The sequence below is a fragment of the Pecten maximus genome, chromosome 17, assembly GCF_902652985.1.
Source record: "Pecten maximus chromosome 17, xPecMax1.1, whole genome shotgun sequence".
Classification (NCBI taxonomy): domain Eukaryota; kingdom Metazoa; phylum Mollusca; class Bivalvia; order Pectinida; family Pectinidae; genus Pecten; species Pecten maximus.
Window position 1 is genome coordinate 3,389,615 of NC_047031.1, and position 23,122 is coordinate 3,412,736.

The 23,122-nt window shown below is 34.1% G+C and overlaps 1 protein-coding gene and 1 long non-coding RNA gene across 3 annotated transcripts in view; both read left to right on the forward strand.

Moving 5' to 3' along the window:
- Positions 1 to 245: 245 nt before the first annotated feature.
- LOC117314982 overlaps positions 246 to 23,122 on the forward strand; it is a 47,218-nt gene continuing 24,341 nt past the window's right edge. The window contains exons 1-6 of the mRNA XM_033869107.1: positions 246 to 271; positions 1,486 to 1,674; positions 4,814 to 4,847; positions 5,220 to 5,370; positions 7,191 to 7,328; positions 8,747 to 8,888. Of these exons, the coding sequence (XP_033724998.1) occupies positions 262 to 271; positions 1,486 to 1,674; positions 4,814 to 4,847; positions 5,220 to 5,370; positions 7,191 to 7,328; positions 8,747 to 8,888 (664 nt within the window). The 5' untranslated portion in view covers positions 246 to 261. The remainder of the gene's footprint in view (positions 272 to 1,485; positions 1,675 to 4,813; positions 4,848 to 5,219; positions 5,371 to 7,190; positions 7,329 to 8,746; positions 8,889 to 23,122) is intronic.
- On the forward strand, positions 11,307 to 21,395 carry LOC117314983. 2 transcript variants are annotated; one of them, XR_004529652.1, is made up of 7 exons: positions 11,307 to 11,566; positions 16,694 to 16,755; positions 17,712 to 17,838; positions 19,689 to 19,762; positions 20,091 to 20,505; positions 20,790 to 20,876; positions 21,307 to 21,395. It is a non-coding gene; the product is annotated as an uncharacterized LOC117314983 (long non-coding RNA). The 2 variants fall into 2 exon arrangements; XR_004529653.1 differs by lacking the exon at positions 11,307 to 11,566 and adding an exon at positions 15,470 to 16,505.

The window sequence follows — 23,122 nt, forward strand, 5'->3', positions numbered from 1 at the left end:
ATGATGGTTTTACTTAATTATTATTGCATGAAGGGAGTAATTACTCACCAATATCTCGTTTCTTCTGCACCAGATTTTAGTTTCTGCACAAATGTCACTTCTGATGAAAAAAAATTACAGCTGACACGAATATAGTAAACGTAAACATCGTAGTATTTTTGACGGATGTGACATCAGATGGGCGTAACTTTCGACTGCGCAAAATCACCGGATGCGCAAAATCACCGGACAAGCCTTTGTAGTTCTAGAACACGACGAGACATGGCTACAGGTATCTACTCCTTTATGCATATATATATACTATGATGTCTTATTCGATCTGATTACAAAATATTCCTGTCGTGTAAAGAAATGATACAATTTGTAATTATTGTAAAAGTTCTGATACCCGTACCATTGGCATTGTATGTTGATTTAAGTTCGTCAACTCTGGTTCTGTCTTCTGGCTTTAGCCCGAGTTTCCCTGGCCCTGACAACATGTCTGCCCTGCAGGCTGCACCAGACATGGTGTCAGGGCAAGAGGAATCTCGGGCTACAGATCACAACTGGGATGTCTAGTGATAAAAAAATGAAATATGATGATGAATAAACAAATTCATGAAATAATGCTTACACAATCTAATTATATATCCGTACGTCCGATCTATATCTCATATGAAAACTTCATGTATATATCCACCCCTGTCCCTCACTGGTGATTATAGAATCTTTCACCCCTTTTAGGATGAGATAGGCGGATCTCAACCCGAGGAGTGGGGTATTTGTTAAATTCCCAAACATGAGGCTTTCCAAGTGATGGAGTATAGTCTGAATAATATAATCTATCATGGGTCTGTTCCGTGGACAAGGATATCTCAACCCAAGTGTAAGAGTTTGGCCAGTCAGCACGCGAGGCTTGTCGAGTGCTGGCCAGCCAAACTCTTACACGAGGCAGGAAGTTTAATTTGCGTAAAATGTCCATACACCGTTGTTTGATTGATTGGTCAGATGTCCAGACCAATACAAACAGATACAGCCCCCCCCCCCCCCCTTTGCTGATAAAACAGCACATACTTGATTCACACAGTACAGTGAATTACGCCACTGTTGAGTATATGATATACCTGTACATAGGAATACCCTGTCTATTCACTGACCTCGGACTGGGTATGAAGTCTCTTCCATCGTGAATAGTGTAACAATTTGTATAATTAAGACCCGGTGTGTTTTACATCAGGCAGTTGTCCGGCCAAGCACAATCGTCCATCGTGTGACTTAAATGATTTACATGCTTGATGCCATCTCCAAAACTGATAAGTCAAATTTAATCAGTCTCAGAAATTCTCATTTATGTTCTCGTGAATGTATTTGTGTATATAACCCTTAGCCTGTTTTCAAGAGCTTTTCTAGCTACTAAACTTCAAACAAATGTCTTCCATTATTTTGGAAACATTATGTACCTGGTAGATGTATTGATGTAAACCAACAATAATGTATATATTTTAGATGATAGTAACGCAAGTGCCGCGAAGATGTGCGTTTCCAATGAGAAGATGTGCGTTTCCAATGAGAAGATGTGCGTTTCCAATGAGAAGATGTGCGTTTCCAATGAGAAGATGTGCGTTTCCAATGAGAAGATGTGCGTTTCCAATGAAAAAGTTAAGGAGGAATATCAAGTTAGCAGTCTTGATAAAGGTAAAGATGTATGTCAGATAGTTCAAGCACATGTTTTTTTTTTCAATAACGTGGAAATTTTCAAGATTTACAGCCAACTTCAACAATTAACGAATTTACAATATCACTGGTAAATTGAAATCAAAATGCATTCAAACAATATTTTAAAACAAAGCTCTATGCCTTAAAACATATCCACAGGTACAATGTAGTTCATTGTTTATAGATTTGATTGAGCTGAATACCACAGGTGGAACTTGAGAAGAAGTTTAAAATGTAAAACTATTTTGCTGAATGCCACAGGTAGAACTTGAGAAGAAGTTTGAAATGTAAAACTATTTTTGATATAGAATATATAGTGGAAATTCAAAATGGCGTATACCGGAAACCGTATGTGTCACAGAAAAACTGAAAACGTCAAATTTATCAGAATGACATTCTACATCATACTAAGAACTTTGTTTGGAAAAAGATTAAAAAATGAAGATTTTTGTAAAAATAGACTAATTTGACCCCATAGCGAACTCTTTTATTTGGCCTCTGACCTTAAAATTTTTGGTGAGTAAAAGTTAGCGCTAGTCATTATCTACAAATCACATTATTACGTGACCTTTGTAAAATGAATACTTTTAGAGTTATGGCCATTTTAAACTTTTCAATACATGACGTCATGGCGGCCATCTTGAATTTCAAACCAACTTAAAAAATAACATTACTTGGCCAGGACAGTCCAAGGATTATTTCAGCTAAGATTGAGCTGAATGCCACAGGTAGAACTTGAGAAGAAGTTTGAAATGTAACACACTTTTCTATTGAAATATATAGGGGGAAATTCAAAATGGCGTACAACAGAAACCGTATGTGTCACAGAAAAACTGAAAACGTCAAATTCATTAGAATGACGTTCTGCATCATATTTCGAAAGAATTTTTGAAAAAGAAGGAAAAATGAAGATTTTTTAAAAATAGACTAACTTGACCCTCAGGCGAGCTTTTTCATTTGACCTCTGACCTCAAAACAATGCATCATTAAAAGTTGGCCCCAGATGAATCCTACAATAATATACCTTTTAAAAATCTGTAACTTAAACGATGTTTGAGTTATGGCCATTTTTGACTTTTTAGGTTTGGCCCCATGGCGGCCATTTTGAATTTTATGACCTACTTAATTTTGTGAGATGACCATATTCAGACCTAACCATTAAACATTCTTCAATAAAATTTTGGCTAACTTTAACCAATTTGGCGTAAACGTAGTGACAAAATGAAATACAGAAGAAAAAGAATAATAATAATTAAATAAGTATTTATATAATAATCCGAATTTTTATGTTAATGACCGTAGCGACTAAACAACAACTGTTCTGAATACATAATGACAAAATTAGATGATCTGACCACACGGGTACATTGTACGATGTTTACTTGCCGAAATATACGCATTTTAATTTCAATCCAAACCGCCTCACAGCTTCAGGTCGCCATCTTTGCTCAAATCAAAGCATCTGTGCGTTTGAAAGAGTCAGTACTGCAAAGCTTCTAAACAATCTGGTGATGCAAATTTTAAGATTATAATAGAAACGAAATATGGATTTTAAAATGATTTGATTTCAATTACTTGTGCTTTAGGTTAGCGAATCGTAGCAACTATTTACAACGAATATTTAATGTCGCACTAAATACTGATCACAATATTTTTATTTTGTCATTTTTTATTCCTTTCATTTCATTTCATTATGAGTGTAATTTAGATTTCCCAATAAATTCGCGGGAAATGAATTTGATGACGTAACCGGAATCTCACATGCTATTAGAACGTGACCCGGTAAACATGACGATAATAAAAACAGAAGTTCTTGAACATTACCGGATTATTTTCACATTTTTTTAAGACACCAATGTGCTAAAATACAACGGAAAGTAACACTGATTATGTTCATAGCTATCGTATCAAGTAAAACGAACAGTTATTGCGAAAATAGCAGTATTTGCTTCACCCAGAGTCTCTGCTTCACCTAGGCTAGACCTACTTTCGTTTTCCAGTTTACAGTTATGGTCATATTAAATAATTCATCTTCTCAACCATAGTCGATCTTATCCGCGAGATTTTTCTATTTAGAATATTTGTACTTCTCATGTACAGTGCTTCTTTGTTTAAAATTGACTGGTCTGCAGGTCTGATCTGACTCCCTCAGCTGATCCTGATTATGACCATAGGGCCATCTCATAATAAATGTATCAACGGCAGACTCGTCTGGATTACTACAACTTTTACCTTTTAAATACTTTAATATATAAATACTTATTACCGGTTAGCTTGTAATAATAATAATAATAAGAAGAAACAGAACAAAAACAATAGGTCTTTTCACCACTTGGGTGAAAAGCCCTAATTAATTAATTAATTATTATGTATTATTTTTCTTTATTTATGAAAGAAAGGGAGATAATTTGATAGATACATATAGCATTATTTCAGAACAAAATATTTACAAAAAAATTATCCATTTTGAGTTATATTTTCTGTTTGGGTCCACAAATCATTAAATATTAAACCCTTCAGATTTATAAAGTTTATGCATTTATTTAACTTCTGACTGGTCTTCTGAATGCCCTGTTCAATGACAATTCATTTATGGCAGTTTTAAGTAAATTGGTTGGTGCAATAATTTTGACCTGTCTATAAAGGCAACCTGTCTATAGTGACCGTTTTTCTGCCTCCCCTTGGTTGGTCGCTATAGACAGGTTTGACTGTATATAGTTTTATATAGATGTAAAAGAATATTTAATTCATTATGATTATGATTTATTATTTTAACAGCTTCTACTCAATAACTAAGAGGCCCAGATACTTGATATTTTGTTTGTAGCATGATGTGGTAAATGGCTACCAAGTTTATTCAAATGAACGACCTTGACGCTCATTCAAGGTCATATGGGTCAAATAGGCTAAAATCTTCAAAAAGCCTCTTAATAACCAAGAGGCCCAGAGACTTGATATTTGGCCTGTCATTTAATGTTTCTGCAGTCTGAGAATGTGTGGAGATTTTTTAAATGCATTCAGTAGGATATTCGTAATATTTTTGTGACAAATGCATTTGGTCTTCATGAAATTTTCAGTTGTCTGAAACTGATAACTTGAATTGCTTAATTTGTTTCAGCTGAGGAAAGCAGCCCTCCACAAAAGCAACACAAGTATGTTTTTTAATTCCAGATTTATCTTTTTGCCATGCCCTTCTATAGTTGTTTGTTAGGTTATCGGGTGGTCAGAAATCCAAGATGGGCACCATTGCAGCCATCTTGTTATGTTTCAGCTTCTGTATAACTTTGAAATAATCATCAACTAAAACAGATTCATACTGCATCCAAGTTCTGCTTGTATTTTCATGAATGTCACAAGCTTAATTATGATTTCAGGCCATATAAACCAAACAAGTAGAATGTTCTTAAGTAAAAATAACTTTTCTCAATGACATATGATATTAAATCATAAATGAATACTTCCAAAACAAGTAAATAATTATTGACAACGTGTAATCTTTTTTGGTATTTTGTTTACCTTTGTAGACCTCTGAAATTGGATCTTTCCAAAACATGTACCAAAGCTACATTTGAAGATGAGAACTATCAACAAAGAATAGCTGCCTTGCTCGATCGTTTAAGGGACGATAAGGAATGCAAAACCCTTCCAGAAATGCATGTGCTGGATACAACACAGGTAAACATGGGTTGCAGACAGGCAAATATCAAATTAGATGATAAGTTGGTCTGAGATGACCAGTCATAGCTTAATCGATCAATAAGAAAAACAACAGGAATTAAAGAAAAATATTGTAGTATACCTTTGGTCATTTCGATAAATGTGGAATAGATTTTGTTGAAACCGTTCAAACTATTCAAAATTATACTTATGAAAATTAGCACGAGTTTGATCTATCCAAGTCAACATCGCTAAAAATCTCGGAGAAATATTAAAACAAAGGGTCACGATGTACTAACTTCGCGTGCATGTTCCCCATAGTTCCTTGTTCTGTTAAATTTTTACCAGGAAATAAATGCTGATTCTTCGTGTGATTGTTTCTAACATCTGTTTGGTGAATATATGACATTGTGTGGTTCAGGTGGGTGTCCCATCCTAGAACAACCTTCCCTAACCCACTGATTAAGTTTATTGTCATGTTACTTTGACATTGCCATACTTTATACTTATGATCATCACAAATTGTATCACTGGTAGCATTATTAGACAACTTTTCAACTTCTCTGTGACTTAAGATTGTTTACATGCGCCAAATGTATTAACTAAGTTACCATAAATCATTTTAATGCACTGAAATGGACATTTGTTGACTTAATTTCATATATTTAATTATACAGTATTGCCTTAGGCTCGGGCACTATACCATCTCATGATAACACCATCAGACCTCAAACAAAATCAATGTTTTTTCTTAAGTACATCACACAAATTCTATTTTGCTAGCGTTAATATTCATTTGAATATTAGCATCACAATAAATTCATGATTAATCTCATGCAAATTTTTAGCTCATCTCTTCAAGTAGAGTGAGAGCATATGTCGTCACTCTGGCGTCGGCGTTGGTTTTTCAAATGTAAAGTTTTTGGTTTCAAGTGTTGAAAGGCATAGTAATTTATTGTATTATGGTTCCTGTGGGGGTTAAACTTAAAGACTTTTTTGAAAAAAACACAGATTTTTCAAATTTTTGGACTTAAAATATTTCTGCATTAAGTTTTTGGAGTAAGACAATCCCTTCCTGGATTAAAACTGGATTTTTTTCTTTTTAAATAAGTGTTTTTTTGTTTTTGTTTTTAAATCTTTGGACTTTGTGTTAAGTTTATGTTGTGAGTCTTGAAAGGCATAGTAATACATGGTATTCGGTCCCTATGGGGGTTTAACTATCTCTTGCCGGAGTTAAACTGAAAGATTTTTTTTTAGCAAAAACAGATTTTTTAAGACATTTTGTGCAAATGTTGAAAGCTATTAACACCTCACTTTATGATTGTACTAGGGTGCTGATGTTTGGTAAAAGAGTCCCTATAGAGTTACACTTTCCCTTCTTGGAGTGAAACTGAAAAAAAAAACAAAGTGAAAATGCTCACATTTGACAATTTATATACCGGTCCACATTTTTCAAGGGAGACAACTCTCATAAGGATAATATTTTATAAAAAAAATTGAAGAAATATGTCCAAAAGCAATTATATTTGTATTTAATATATTCATTTAATCTACAACAGCATAGCTTGTCTCCCGAATGTTTGTCAATAAATAATTTATATATATATATATATATATAAATTGGTATGGTTTTGAAAATTGCATGAATTGACACAACACAATCTGATCAAGTAAACAATATAAATATTGTTAATGCAATTTGCGAAACCATTCCAATTAATATATTTTAAATATTGATTGACAAACATTTGCTAGACGAGCTATGCTGTTCTCCAACAGCTCTTGTTATGCTAATAAAAAGTAAGCAACTTGCCATGTGATATTTACTATTATTTCAGATAAGCCTTGACAAAGGGAGAAGGTATGAAAAAGACAAGGACTATGGAATACTGGATAATTTGGGAACAGACAGCATTTTAAATGAAGTACATTCGGTGAAGGACATACTGACAGGAAAACAACATGTCCGAAAGGTGGTGAGTCAGAGTTACTTCCCTTTATTGTTGCGATGCAACACATGTGTACTCTATAGTATCCATGGTGTCCATCTGTCTGTTCATTCATACACTACTGCATACATCACCAATTAAAATGTCATTAATAGACAGTTTTGCAGAATAAATAAGCCTGTAAAATGGGCAAAATTAATAGAAATTGATTTGCAATAGAAAAAAAGACTACAATAACTAACCCCAGAGGAGTGATGTTTTAAGACTGTATTAATTTTTAGTACACCACAATCCGACAATATATTCGAAGTGCCTTGAATTGTCGGTTATCTGTCTTTCATACGTCTGTAATTGTAGAAATAATTATGGTTATTAGTCCCCTACTGGTGAAACCAGCGGGACTATAGGTTTTTGTCTGTGTCTGTCCATCAGACGTGAACTTTTTCATTTAAACAACTTCTTCTCACTAACCAAGAGGCCCAGGGACTTGATATTAGGCCTGTAGCATCCTGGGCTGAAGGGCTACAAAGTTTGTTAAAATGAATGACCTTGACCTTTATTCAAGGTCACATGGCTCAAATGGGCTATAATCTTCAAAAACTTATTCTCAATGATAAAGAGGACAAGGGAGTTGATATTGGGTCTGTAAGATGCTAGGGTGAAGGGCTACCAAGTTTGTTCAAACATATGACCTTGACTTTCATTTAAGGTCGCATTGGTCAAATAGGCTATAATCTTCAAACAAATTCTTCTCCATAACCAAGAGGTCCAGGGAAATGAAATTGGGCCTGTATAATGCTGGGGTAACGGGCTACCAACATTTTTCAAATAAATAACCTTGACCTTCATTCAAGGTCACATGGGTCAAATAGGCTATAATCTTCAAACAACTTTTTCTTAATAACCAAGAGGGCAGGGGACTTGATATTAGGCTTGTAGCATGCTGGGCTGAAGGGCTACCAAGTTTTTTCGAAAGAATGACCTTGATCTGGATCCTACTCTGATATTTGAATGAAGATGTAATAAGCATAGTATCTGTAGATATGACCTTGATCAACTTCAAAGTTGCCATATGAGCAATACAGGCCCATTGGGCCTCTTGTTCTTATTGTTTTTTGTGCCTCATCTGTCAATAAACAATTCACATTTCTGACTTGTTTAGTTGCCATATGATCTGGATTAAAATTTACACTACGGATTGGCAGTTTGAGGGTATGCACATCATGGCGAAGACTGACCTCAGGAGGATGAGGTGCAAACTTAAGGCCAAAAAGGGACAAATTAACTGAAATATTTCAGAACTCAGGTGACTTTTATGGCCCATTGGCCTCTTGTTTAGAGTATTTAGGTTATACATACATATATCGACTTATTATACTTCTACTCTAAAATTTTGGAGAATGGTTTGGTTTTAATATAAAGTTAAATTTTCTTGCTTATTTCAGGTCATGCATTCTGCTGATTATAAAAATGAAATCAATGCAATGATTGATCTACAAACTGCAAAGGCCATTATTTCTCCTGAACTCTACGGCGTCTGTTTCAGAGGTAAATCTGTTGATATCCACATGGAGCTGATTAGAGGGGGTAAGAAACCAATAATCTTCTTCAACATGTTCTGCTATATAATGCCATGATGTTTAAAAAATCAACCTATTTCATATGTTTTTTTCAATAAATTACATATTGTTTAAATGTTAAATACAATGTCATAAAAATCATTCAAATATGGCATTATTCGGTTGGCTCAAATATTTAATGGTGACATTTATTAGGGTATAAATTATACACTATACTCATGATAGGATGCATACTACCGTAGTTACTAGCAATACAATTTGTATCACAATACTTTTTTTAGGAAGGGTCAGGATGACATATAGTCATCATGCTTATTTTGTCGTCAACAGCCGTGCGCTTTTCACATTTCAAACTTCTTCTCAAATTCTCTCAGTGAGATTCAGCTCTTACTTACCAGAAATGATCCTGAGTTGGTCCAGATCAAGTGTTGTTGTTTTCAGGTCGGTCAGAAATCCAAGATGGCCGCAATGACAGCCATCTTGAAAAACACATTTTAAGCTTTTTCTCAGTTGTATTAGTTGTATAACTGCTCTTATAACTCACCTCCTGGTTTCATAAATGACAGAGGGGTCGCAGTGGCCGAGTGGTTGAGGTGTCCCAACATTTTATCACTAGGCCTCCACCTCTGGGTTGCGAGTTCGAAACCTACGTGGGGCAGTTGCCAGGTACTGACTGTAGGCTGGTGGTTTTTCTGCGGGTACTCCGGCTTTCCTCCACCTCCAAAACCTGGCACGTCCTTAAATGACCCTGGCTGTTAATAGGAAGTTAAGCAAAAACAAACACACAAACAAACATAAATGACAGATGGTTTTCTCCTTTTCGTCACGAAACCAAAATATTTCCAACCATTGCTTTTAAATGCGGCAGGAGGGTTTCTTCTCACAATTTTTGGTCGGTTTGCTTCACCCTGTACAGGCACCACCATTTTGTTTCTGTACGGGCGCTGCCATTTTGTCAAAGTTATACTAATTTCCAGAATGAATTGATCGACATCAACCTCAAAAGTACCGTAAATCGAACCGTTGTAAAAATCATTGACTACCATGAAACCGCAGTGAATCATTTCACCCCCAACATTTAGCAATTAAGTTCTTTTAAATCTTTCTTCAGCACAAATGAATGGATTATGTTCCAATTTCACAGGAAGCATATACTAGTACTGTGGTATCAAAATAGTATAGCTTAAAGTATTTATTCAATTGAATAAACCATACTTCCTCTGATATTTGAATAAAGTAGAAATTACCTAGATCAACTTCAGAATTGTATTAGAAGCAGGTGAGAATTACAGGCCTATTGGACCTTTTTATTAGCTCGTCTCTTCGAAGAAGAGTGAGAGCTTATGTCGTCACTCCAGCGTCGGCGTAGGTTTTCCAAATGTTAAATTTGTGGTGCAAGTGTTGAAAGGCATAGAAATTTATGGTAATATGGTCCCTGTGGGGGTTAAACTATCCCCTGCCAGAGTTAAACTAAAATTTGGTTTGTTTGGTTTGTTTTTGTTTAAAGTCCTATTAACAGCCAGGGTCATTTAAGGACGTGCCAGGTTTTGGAGGTGGAGGAAAGCCGGCGTTCCCGGGGAAAAACCACTGGCCTATGGGCAGTACCTGGCAACTACCCCACGTAGGTTTCAAACTCGCAGCCCAGAGGTGGAGGGCTAGTGTTAAAGTGTCGGGACACCTTAACCACTCAGCCACTGCGGCCAATGTTAAACTAAAAGATTTTTTTGAAGAAAAACTAATTTTTGAAAATTTTTGCGTTAAGTTTTTGGTGCAAGTGTTGAAAGGTATTAATACATCACTTTATAATTGTACTAGGGTGCTGATAACTGGCAATAGAGTCCCTCTGGGGTTAAACTATCCCCTGTCAGAGTTAAAGTAAAAGATTTTTTTGGGGAATAAACCAGAATTTTCATATTTTTGGACTTAAAATATTTCTGCGTTAAGTTTGCATTAAGTTTTTGGTGTAAGTGTTGAAAGGTATTAATACATCACTTTATAATTGTACTAGGGTGCTGATAATTGGTAATAGAGTCCCTCTGGAGTTAAACTATCCCCTGTCAGAGTTAATCAAAAATATTTTTTGGGGAAAAACCAGAATTTTCAAATTTTTGGACTTAGAATGTTTCTGCGTTAAGTTTTTGGTGAAAGTGTTAAGAGGTTTTAATACATCACTTCATAATTGTACTAGGCTGCTGATATTTGGCAATAGAGTCCCTATGGAGTAAGACAATTCCTTCCTGGAGTAAAACTTAAAAAGAAATATGATTTTGTCTTTTTAAATCTGTTTTTTAGCTCACCATCATCAGATGGTGGGCTATTCAAATCGCCCTGCGTCCGTGGTCCGTGGTCCGTCCGTCCGTGCTTGCAATTGCTACCTAAGGTGGTTTGTTTTACGTCCAATCCGTTCTTCAGTGGTAGAAAATTCTTAAGCGGTAACCACTAAAGATGGACTGTTTTAATGTGCTGGAAATGACCTTAGGTGTAATCTGAGACTATGTCTTAAAAATCCCACTAAAGAAATTTTGTCCAACTGAAAAGGACTACTACGGACATTTTCCGGACATTGCCACAAAACGAGTGACAATCGGAATGTTTTTTGTTCTGTGTCATATGAATGAAGTAGTCCGAGGAGTGCCGAAAACGTACCGCGGGAGACGCCGCCATTACAGGCTTGCTGGTGATCAGGTAAGTCGAAATCCGAGTGTTCTAGTTAGTTATTTCAATTGATTTTATGAATCATTTACACGAAAATGCAGTTGTTAATCACCCTTTAACATTATTTAATCGTAAACGCAAATTGTTTAGTAACCAACCTAGTCAGATCGATTGAAAAAGTCTCTACTCTAGAAATCTGAATTAGCCTAACCTCGACGGGTTTGATCAACGGAGAGATTTACAATTTATAAACGAATTCAAGGCAAAATCTTAATCAAATCTCAGTTATCATCCTAGTCGAAGAATTAGCTTTTTTTATGCATTATTAGCCTAGGCTATTCCTGTTTCAAGGCACGCGATTGGCCTAAAAATACTCTAGGGCGTGCTATTTTCAGCTTATATCTGTATATTTGTCGACAGAGAAACTCTGAAAACCTTGCTAATGTATTGAAATATGTTAGGTACAGGGATGTTAATAACGCAATAAACAGAAAAATGTAGATATATTTGTCAACATTAAATGATGTACCAGCCGGTGATTTGTTGGTCTATTTAATTAAATCGCGCGATCGTAATGTAGGAACACGGCCTGCTTCTACGCTTGGACATTTCCACGAATATTAAATGATATTTATAACTATTATGTTAGGCCTAATATTCATGCGATGTATTTTCTAAATGGCACAGATTTATTACTTTGTAATTGCCCAGGGGTGTACAATTCCACTAGCCAGACGCCCGGGGCTAGTAGTTTTCAGGTCAGGGCTAGCTGCTCTATGGCATGAAAAGTCAAATTGTTTCTGTACCAAAATTTTCGTTAATAAATCTACATTAAAAGCCAGTTTGTTTCTGTATACAGTTCTGACATTTGTAAACATGGTAACTGGTCAAGTTAATAAGATTTTTCAACCACAGGTGGTTGACATCGGTTCAACACGTTTCCCAAAAGTAAATAATATCTTCATCTAGGTCTATCAAATGCTTAGTTATGCCATTGATAGCATTCAAGCGCACGAGTGATCCAGATGCAAACACGAGTGACCCAGATACGGACGGTCTGCCGACATGTCAGCATAGTTACAGAGATAATTAAGATAGGAATTAAATTATGAAGTGACAGTTAGTGATCATATCATATTTATTATTAGGATATATGGATCTTATTATCAGTTGAGTTAATCTTCCTGTTGAAATTGAAATTAGATCGTTGGTGCTGCTATATGTACAGGTCTGTTTTGATAGATGTTATATTCACAAAGCAGGCGTGATCACACCAAATTTGTTAAGCTGTTGGTTTTCTAAATAAAGTAGGGGAATCTTGTAGATATAAATATATTTGACAGATTGACAATTGTCATAACATTTTCACCTGAAAAACTCGACTTAACATTGTTTTAAATTAAAATTTGAGCTTTACTTGAATTGTCATGATAATAATTTCCTATGATTATGATTAAAAGTTAAAAGTTCATTGACATTGGCACTTTTAGTTCCATTCCAATACAATTTGCTAGCTATAAGTTTTTCCCTCAGGAAATGAGATGGAGAACAAACATATCTAGAAAGTAGTGGATCAGAGTGAATTAAACTTCAAGTTCACTATGACATGAAACCAGAACTATTTTAAAGTAGTGATTGAGTTGGTAATGTGTTGGTTTATTTAAACTAGCAGCTTTAAATTTTTGAAATTAATTATTTCCTCTCATATAATTTAGATTGAAGTATATTTCAGTTTAACTATTCAAAATACAATATTGACATGTCGTTGTATAGGTACATGCAACAGTCAGAAAGTTTTAACTCTTATCTACAACCAGTAAAATAAAATCCATATTTTTATACTCTTAATTATTTTGAAGTGTGTAAACTTATTTTACTGTACAGTTAATTTTTTTCGCAATAGTTATGACTATTTTCACACACAGACCATGTAACATTCTGAACAATATTAAAATTGTTGAATTCTTTGTTAAATGGCAAGATTCTGATCAATTATGTTGAGGGAAAGGTACATTTCGGAAAACAATATTTAAATAGAATACATGTATTGAAAAATTTCAAAAGTGCAGGGCTAGTAGAATTTTCATCAGGGCTAGGGGAAAAAATAAGCTACTAGCCCTTGGGCTAGTGGAAAATTTTCAGAATTGTACACCCCTGATTGCACAAAAACACTTGTTGATTTAAAAAAATCAAGTTTCTCCAGCCTGATCTTTTCACTAATCTCAGACTGTATGACAACAGAACAGTGCTCCATCATCACTTTGACGGTCTGTTTAAAGTAGAAACATTAGAGTTAGTATGGAAGTATCCAACGTACCCTCAATTTTTGTTTATTAAGGGTCATCTTAATTGTAAACTGATATTTCCTGTTGCAATGTGACATAAAAAAACCTGATTGTAAAATTCTGATTTATTTTCAATATCATTGATATTTTTGAAAGTGAAAAAATATAGGTACCCGTACACACATTTCATTCACCAAAATTGTTGGTCCATAATTTCATATTATAGCCCAAATGGGAATCTTTAATTAACTGTACACAAATGTTGAACCAATTTCAAAAGCAATGATCAATATTGACGATTCTTACTTTTAATATTTCACAGAGATGTAAAAACACTGTAAATGATTGACAATGGAGAGAGTAGAAGTTTTGGGCTTTTGCTTGTTCTATATTGTTAATTTCTTGTTGAGAATATTCTCATTCATCAATCCAGAGTTTTATGGATTGTTTGTTACAAGCTCATTTTTGGTCGACCTGATATTTTTACTGGTTGTTTTGATTTGGTCTGGTTATCTCCATTGTCATGAAGAAAGGTGTCTGAACAGCTAGGTCATATATGTGGTAAGGTTCTCTATATTTTTTACATTCTATTGAATTCTAAGTTATTTATGATATATTTACATTTGCTCTGCATTGCAACTATATAACAGACCATGTGAAATACGCCGGTCCGTCGGACAATGTCTGGCAAATTTGCTGTCGGTCCGGTAACCCGCCATATCGGTCTGGACCGATTGTCCGGTACTATGAATGTTGAAATTATGAGTTGTAAATACTTAATGATTAACTGAAGAAAATATGAATTTATAATGAACGGAATCTTTTCGATGAGCCCATCACAGGTAAAACAGTTCTCCGCTATTCCTGCATTTTGATTGGTTACCGATAGTGACCTGTAGGTAATTATTTCCTAACCTGAATAATGTGCAGTGATTTCTAGTATGAGTGCAATCATTTAATACGATCCTACAGCGTACATTATTTTTGTTTACGCAATGTATTTTATGCAGGTAGGGCTATGCATATTATATAGTCAGAAACATCAGATTTGGAGCCGTCAAAACATAGACAGATATCTTTGAAACTTAATCCTCATCGGTTAAATTGTTGTACATTTAAAAACTTTATTCTTTGCCAAACTTTGAATCATACATAGTTGAAGTATGAATATACTTCAACCATTGTTGTGTTTCAGGGTTCCAGGGTCCAGGTCACCGTCATCGGTAGCTAGGGCTTTATATAGCAATGGGTGTTATAGGACCATATCAACATTTGCTAAAACATTCATTACTTACATTTTAATGTAGTGTTATTATTAATTTCGCTATATTCCGTCTCCAAGCGTCGGACCAAATGTTGAACATTATATAATTATATATAATCTACAACACACATTAATACTGTATGCTCTATGCAGAGCAAATGTAAATATAAAGTTTTGTTTGTTTGTGTTTTACATCCTATTAATAGCTATGGTCGTTTAAGGTTGAGAGACCAATGCTGATCTGCCCATATTTTCACTTCAATATTTTTGCAAGTTTTTGTAAAGTTAAACTATGTTACGAAAATTTCTCAAAATTTGTGAGTGTATTTTTGGTAAATCTGACTCCATTTCAAAATTCTTTAAAGAGATTATATATTCAGAAGTACTACAATGATTAAAATGACATTGACTTCATTATAATAACAGATAAAACACCTCGTACATGTAATTCACAGTTTAAAGCTTTTAAAATTAGGATCATCTGATCTGATCAAGAATAACGTATAGCTGTCTTGTTGTATCCGCTAACATTACTGTGCATAGATCTAGACTGTCAATATTTTGAACTAGATTTTTTATCCTGACCAAATGCTGATATTTTACCGGCCAGTTTGAAAAAGAAATCACCAATAAACCTGAGCGACCACTCAAACACCAAAATGTTTCCACACGAGACCAATACCATATACAAAATGTACATGTACATGTCCGACAAGATATGATAAGTAAATAAATTGCCACTGAACACTATTGAACATTCATGATCATTACTTAAGTTAGGTTTGGTTTGAAACAAGTTACCACTTATTAACCATTTTGGTGTGTAGTACATAAAGCCCCAGTATACTAAAATCACTTATGTCTTTGGACAAGTAGGAAGAAAAATGAAAAATTTTAAAATGCGTTGAGAGTACTAAATGTACTCAGGATTTTAAATTTAGTTGTAAATTTAATACATTGTGAAGACGATTGTAGGTTTATTAGGCCATAAACAAATCCAATGTTTCAGCTAACAGAAACAGTTCCGACTTTACAAAAAGAATGTATAAAATCGCAAATTTAATTCTTCATGTTTTGTTTTGACAGATTTGCCTAATTGTGTCTGGAATTGTAGACTAAGTAGAATTTAATTTTGAAGTTTATGATGGAACAAGTTTTGGCGGATATCTTTTTTGGTTTCATTGGTTTTCTCTCTGACTTCGAATTTTCTGAAGCTTGCTCTTTTTGTTCTGATTTTAATTTTGATGTTCTAGAGTTATTTATTTGTGGATTAAACTATTTGGTTTTCTTCAATGCTGTAGAGTTTAATTCCACTGTTGTCGTTTGTGCTTCTTCTCATTTTGATTTTATTGCGCTCAGTTTGGTGTAATTTCACTTAAAGCCATCTGATAAAAGCAACACATATGATTAAGCATTAAAAGTAAGTATACAATGCAGACAATCACATAAAAAGCGTTGTTCCTGCATAAAGTTTCATTAAAGGGTTTGCTAGTACAGTGTGTATTATTTATCATTTATCAAAGCTCTGTAATTGTTAAAATAGAGCATATTGAAATTAATAGATGTAATTATTATTAAATACAATTCAGTGATTTGCTTTTATTTCAGTCAGTACCAGCTGGTATTTACAATGATGGCATCCAGATCTAGACGTCGGCAACAAACAGCAGGTATATTTTTTTTCTTGTTCATAATTATAGTATAGTTGCCCATTAGTTGGGGAACTCTATCCAGTGCTTTATATAGGGTGGTCATGATCAGGTGGAGTAGTGGGAGAGCATTCGCCTTTTACCAAGACGACCGGGGTATTGATACCCCGTCTGGACATGAATAGGTTATGGGTCACTTACCCTTGTACCCTTGAAATTGGAAATTTTAGCCTAGAATTTGATGAAATATGCATTAGCTTCAATTCTGTATAATAAGTCACTTTATTAATTTTCATTATATGCTGTCTTTTTTTTATCCTATTGGTTTACACTGATTGAAGTTAGAATTTTATTATAGCTAATTAAATTTTCTGGATATCAGTATGCTTCCGTGACTGCTTTTAGTATTTTTGATGTAAAGTCTAGACATGAATATAAAACTAGCAATTTTTGTTGTCTTTTGTATACGTTAAAACTTAAAAGTTTTTGAAGGCCCTTAAATTTACGCAGAAAGGCCCTACAAGGCCAGAAATTTCATAACAATATTCCTGTACGAACCCTGTCTATATATGTGTACACTTCATTCTTGTATGATGATCTTCAATTTCTAGGCTTGAAATGATATTACACTTAATGCCTGTCTCAAGCTCTCTAGCTTAGGGAATAACATATTTTATTGATGTATTATACTTTATAGTGTTAGTACTGTTCTCTGACCATGCATGTGTTCAGTTGATTCTGAGCAATGATTGATAACAGAATTTAGATTATTCTTTCCGTTATATTATTTGTAGGGTTAAAAAGACATTTTCAATCTGTGACAAAGAGTTGATCTCAATGAAGAGATTCAAAATCATACCTAGGTTTATTCTAAACAGTCGATTGAATGCATATATATCGCAGCAATATTTGCTAAACATGTGAATAGGATTTAAGTTACAAAATAACTTTTTGAGATTTTCTTGTTCATTTTGCAGATTTACCAATACCATGCCCCGTTGGCCACCCAGTTTGGGTTAAGTTAACAGGGGATGGAGGTGGGGCATGGTGGCCAGGAAAACTTTTAAGAATAGACGAAGTGTACTTTTGGAGTGATCAAAGCAGGTAAAACATGACAAACAAAACATAATTGTATTTTTTCGAGACTGATTGTCTTTACTTATCAATGTATTTTGATAATTTTTTGGAGGGGTAAACATGGAAAGTAGTTGTTGGATGCATGTTTGATATATCTGCTATAACATGTATCAAATTACAATTCTACATACATTTGTATTTAACTATAATTAACAATTTTTCCTAAATGTCATAATTAGCTCATAATTTGACCAATTCTAAAAAAACAAACAACTAAGTCTTACTAAAAATCACAGGAAAATTCTTTGTAATTAATTGGGCTAATAGTTCAATTGACATCAAACTAAAGTTATAATCACACAAAAGAAAAGCATCTCCATACCAAAATTTAGTTCTTCGCCATCTTTTCAGTGCTTTCAAAGATTTCAGAAAGCACCCATTTTATTTTTGTGAAATATGCACAACCACTTTTACTTTCCACATCAAAGAGAGGGACATAAAAGTATTGGCCAATCTTGGATGAGCCTTAGCTTTCCGAATTGTCCTACTTATTATAATATTATATATATAAACTCTGTAACTACAAAATATATTGCGGAGGAAGTACACCTCCCTGTACCAATACTCTAATTACCAAGGATCGATTGTTCTTTACCATGACCATTCTGTAAGATAATATATCAGTTAGCTTGTAACAAATAACATTCATCTCTAATTCTTAACATTTAAAATTTTTAAGGTGTAATGTAACCAGAGCAACTGTGAAACCATTTGAAATTTCTCACAGTTTAGTGAAGTTCACAAGAGGTACAGTGTAAAGAGTTATGTTGCTGTTGATGTTTCTATTTCAGTGTTAGGGAGTCATGGTTTTAGAATCCGGTAATCCTATTAAACAATTTTGATGAAGAGCCAATTCTTACAGTTGTCTTGATAAGTTGATGTTTAAGAAGAATACCAAAAATATGTCTTACTGTTTGAAGTGTTCCTGAAGCACAAAGTATGTATTGAAAAAATGTTTTAAAGCAGTTAAGGGCAGTATAATCCTGAGGATATTACTGTGGGCTTTTTGATGATGACCAGCAAGCGAGGAAAAATTCTAGATATTCTTAATATAAAGTGAAAAATATACCAACTTTATACAAAAAAAAAAACCCAGCAAAATATTTCTAATTTAACCAAATTATAGGGAAGAAGGTGACCAACATGACTCCCTAACCATTTTCAATTTGATGTTCAGTTTGATTTAAATGTTATGATTATGTGATCAGCCACAACAAATCAGTGTTGATGAGTTCTAAGAGTGTGTGAGAGAAAGACATCAGATCAGAGTTGCAATGCTAGCAGTTTGTTACTATAATAACTACCATCTGACACTTAAAAGAAATTATTCAACTTGACTCATTATGCTGTTAAGTATACATAAAATCACGATAAAAAATATTTAAGTGTATTTCTTAAAAATATATGGTAAAAATTGTTTTTTTTACTCATTGTTAAAGGATAAGTTTTGTTTAGTAATATGCAGACATATCATTGAAACCTTTCATTGTGGCTGGTAAATACAAACATTAAGAAATAAGCTGTTGCTAGTGCTCTTTTCACATAGAGATTTTACAGCTTACTCGAGACTTTCTTTATTTTCTCTTTTTCAAATTGCCATTTGTCTGGCTGTCCTTAAACCATTCTTGCTATCTCTTTTTCTTTAAAGGTACTGGATGATGAATCATTGTCAAACTTCATATTTGGAGTCCCCTTTTTCTGTAGTTGTGCATGGTCCATTTTAAAAATACATTGAAGATCTCTTGAGAATATTTTGACTTGCAATTTTTTATCATGGCACCACGATTTGTCTTAAATAAGATGTGTTTTTCTTTCAGGAAAGTTAAGATGCGCAGAGGACAAAGAGAATTTTGAAACAGATCTCAAAAGAGCATTGGCTCTACATCAAAAGGTGATTATTTATCAAAAAAAATTTCACACAATGAATTTTTGTTTTTCTTGTTATCGCCCTGTAAGCAGAAAGTAGCAATTTTAAAATGTAGTTACTGTTAAATCATGATATACATGTACAAAAAAAGTCAATTTAAGTTTATGTAAGCAAGATTCATTCATAAGGAGTATCAAACTGATTTCATGAAGCAATTTGCAGTGAAAAAAAACAGCTAAAAATCTATCCCTTGTCCCTTTAAAAGATGTAGAAATACCGATGACTTTGTTGGCTAAATAGGCAAGCTTGGTAATGATAGAAAAATGCTAATGTGAACTCTTATGATTCTAAGGGAACTCCAGACACTGTCAGTGAAGGCAGCGATACTAAGGGAAATCCAGACACTGTCAGTGAAGGCAACGATACTAAGGGAAATCCAGGCACTGTCAGTGAAGGCAACGATACTAAGGGAAATCCAGACACTGTCAGTGAAGGCAACGATACTAAGGGAAATCCAGACACTGTCAGTGAAGGCAACGATACTAAGGGAAATCCAGACACTGTCAGTGAAGGCAACGATACTAAGGGAAATCCAGACACTGTCAGTGAAGGCAACGACTCTAAGGGAAATCCAGACACTGTCAGTGAAGGCAACGATACTAAGGGAAATGCAGACACTGTCAGTGAAGGAAAACTGATGTTGATCCAAGATTTCAATGCAGTCAGCAAATTCAAAGGCAAAAGTATTCAAGAGATCAGTGTAGATGGTAAGAATGTTTACAGCACCTAGATAGAAATGCTTCTATTATTTCATTTCGGAACCAGTTTTTAAAAGAATGAATATCAAAGATATATTCTGATGTACATTTGCAATACTTTGAAATGCCCAGACCAAGATACAATAAAAGTCTCAGTTGCTAGTTTACTAACCCTATTCTATATTAAAAATTGATTTGTTCAAATCTAAAAAATAGCATTCACTATTTGATTTTGGAGGGTTGAGTCCTTTAAGGGTTTGTGTCTATACAAAATGATTTTGATTTCGTTTTAGAAATCATACAAGAAGGAGAAGACTTTGTCTCTGGGAATTCTAGTGACATTGAGGCGGCATTGCACCAAAAAAGTCAGGAGAACACAGGTATACCATTGGTTGGATTTCGGTGAAAGTTGGTACATAGGGGTATTGAGGGCAGCCGAAGAAAATGGTACCATTTACGAAACCATCCGTTGCCATGGTAACGGATCCTGGTCTCTGATTGGTTGAAATTTAGATAAGCACTGTTATCATGGTTACAAAATGGAGGCTTCTGATTGGTCTAAATTTAGCATAATTTACGACTGTAGGGGTAGTTTGGGGGACATTATAGTAACTAGCGGTTACAATAGTACTTTTTGTTTAATACTGCTTTATTGCTAAAATTTGGAATTGTTTGAATCATTAAATAATTGGTCCACTTGTACCGCTGCTAGTATATCATTGATACTTTATAGCCGGATGATCATTAAAGTCCATTGCCTTTTGTTTTTCAAGAATGTACATTTTGATATTGCTTTTTTAATTCATTCAGAAATGGAATCGGAGGAAACACCAGAAGCTATGAAATTGGAGGAAATCCCACAAACTTCCAGACCACTGCCACCAAAAGAGAAAAAAGCGACAAAACAGAGAGTTAAATGGACATGTGAAGAAATCGAAGAGGTTGAAAAGCTCTTCCAGGACAACTTAAAAAATGGGAAATGTCCTGGTTTCAAGGAAGTCAAGAAATGCATTGCTATAAGCAAAACACAGAATGGACTTATCCACAACAGACAGTGGGAGACCATTAAAAAGAAAGTTTGGAATCTAATCCAAAAAAAAAAGTAGCTCTTCAAATGTGTATTAACTATCTCTGAAAATTGACTGACCAGCCCTAATGTTTAGCTCTCCTGATAATAGGGAGCAATTGCTATTCACTCTGTCGACAGATGTTATAGAACTTGGTGACTGTTAAGGCTCTTGGGTCTCTTGTTTTTGTATAAGTGTTCAGTTTCAACAAGATGACAAAGCAGTCATGAAGACATTGATCAGCTAGTGTTCTTGTTAACTGCATTGAAGTAAATTTCAGTATAAAAACAATATTGTAACATATTCTATTATTATATTGTGAGGGGAACATTCTGACCTCTAACAGAAATATTTCATAATGAGCATTCAAATTTAACTGACAAGCCATTTCCTGAAAACGTTTTAAAATTCAATGTTTTAGTCGAGACAATTTTTGTCATTTATTTAGTTACTGATGAGTAACTATAGTTTTCAGATAAAAATGCTTCTTCTTGACATAATGTGAAATAATTTTAACATATTAGTTTTTAAAAAAACAGGTAGTTTACAAACAAAGTGGAGGGGAACCTATTTTGTTTGCTCCGTTTCTTATTATCATTATTATTCGGCTTTCTTCGATCTTTCAATTATGGACTTGTCCAGCGATTTCCTCCTAAAGCACTGGTTTTAAGTACATAAATGTCGGTATTGATGTCTTCACTTTGATAGATATTTGTGTGTTAATGATTACATTTATTAACAAAACACAACTTGTATGTCCCATTAAAAAGGAAGAAACTTTTCTTAATGTGAGTGTGTGTGTGTGTTTCACATGGTTTTCAAATTAATTTGTGGGAATTATTTCATTGAAATATGTAAAATCCTCAATAAACAGGAGTTTTTGTTGGATTTTGTTTGATTGTTGATTATTTTATGGACTACAACAAATCTACTTTATAACAAAGATGCTTTAGTTTTGTATACAATAGAGATTTGTACTAAAATAATTTTACACAGTTTTTGAATTGTACCTCAGCAGAAGCTAAGGTGACACTGTCGAAAGACATCAAAAACTAAATTACAATTAGAACAGCACGATTATAGATACATGTAGGTTTATGTTCGAGCTTGATACTTACAGACATATTGTATGACTGAATTTCTCCAGGAAATTCAGCCCCTTATAGTCGAGGGCCTCGCAGATTTTGGGATGTTTTTGAACAGTTGAATTATGAATTATGTAAACATTGCTTTACACAACCATTCAACATTGGCATTTCGATGACTAGTACATTATGTCATCTTCATTACACAACAGAACGTAACATAGCGAAAAGAATCTTTACATAAATCATACATTCCAACTGAAGAATAAAAAAAGTTATAAATTATTTTGAAGGGCAGTAACATGGTGATGTTGCAACAATGATGATGTAGCTTGGAACACAGAACATCTGATAGTTTTTAAACTTTGTACAGACTTCTACTCAACTTCATAATAATTGGTAAAATAGCAGTGGTTTTGTTTTTAACTCATAAAAGTTGGTTATTCTTGTGTGGTAGTATTTGACTTCATTGTT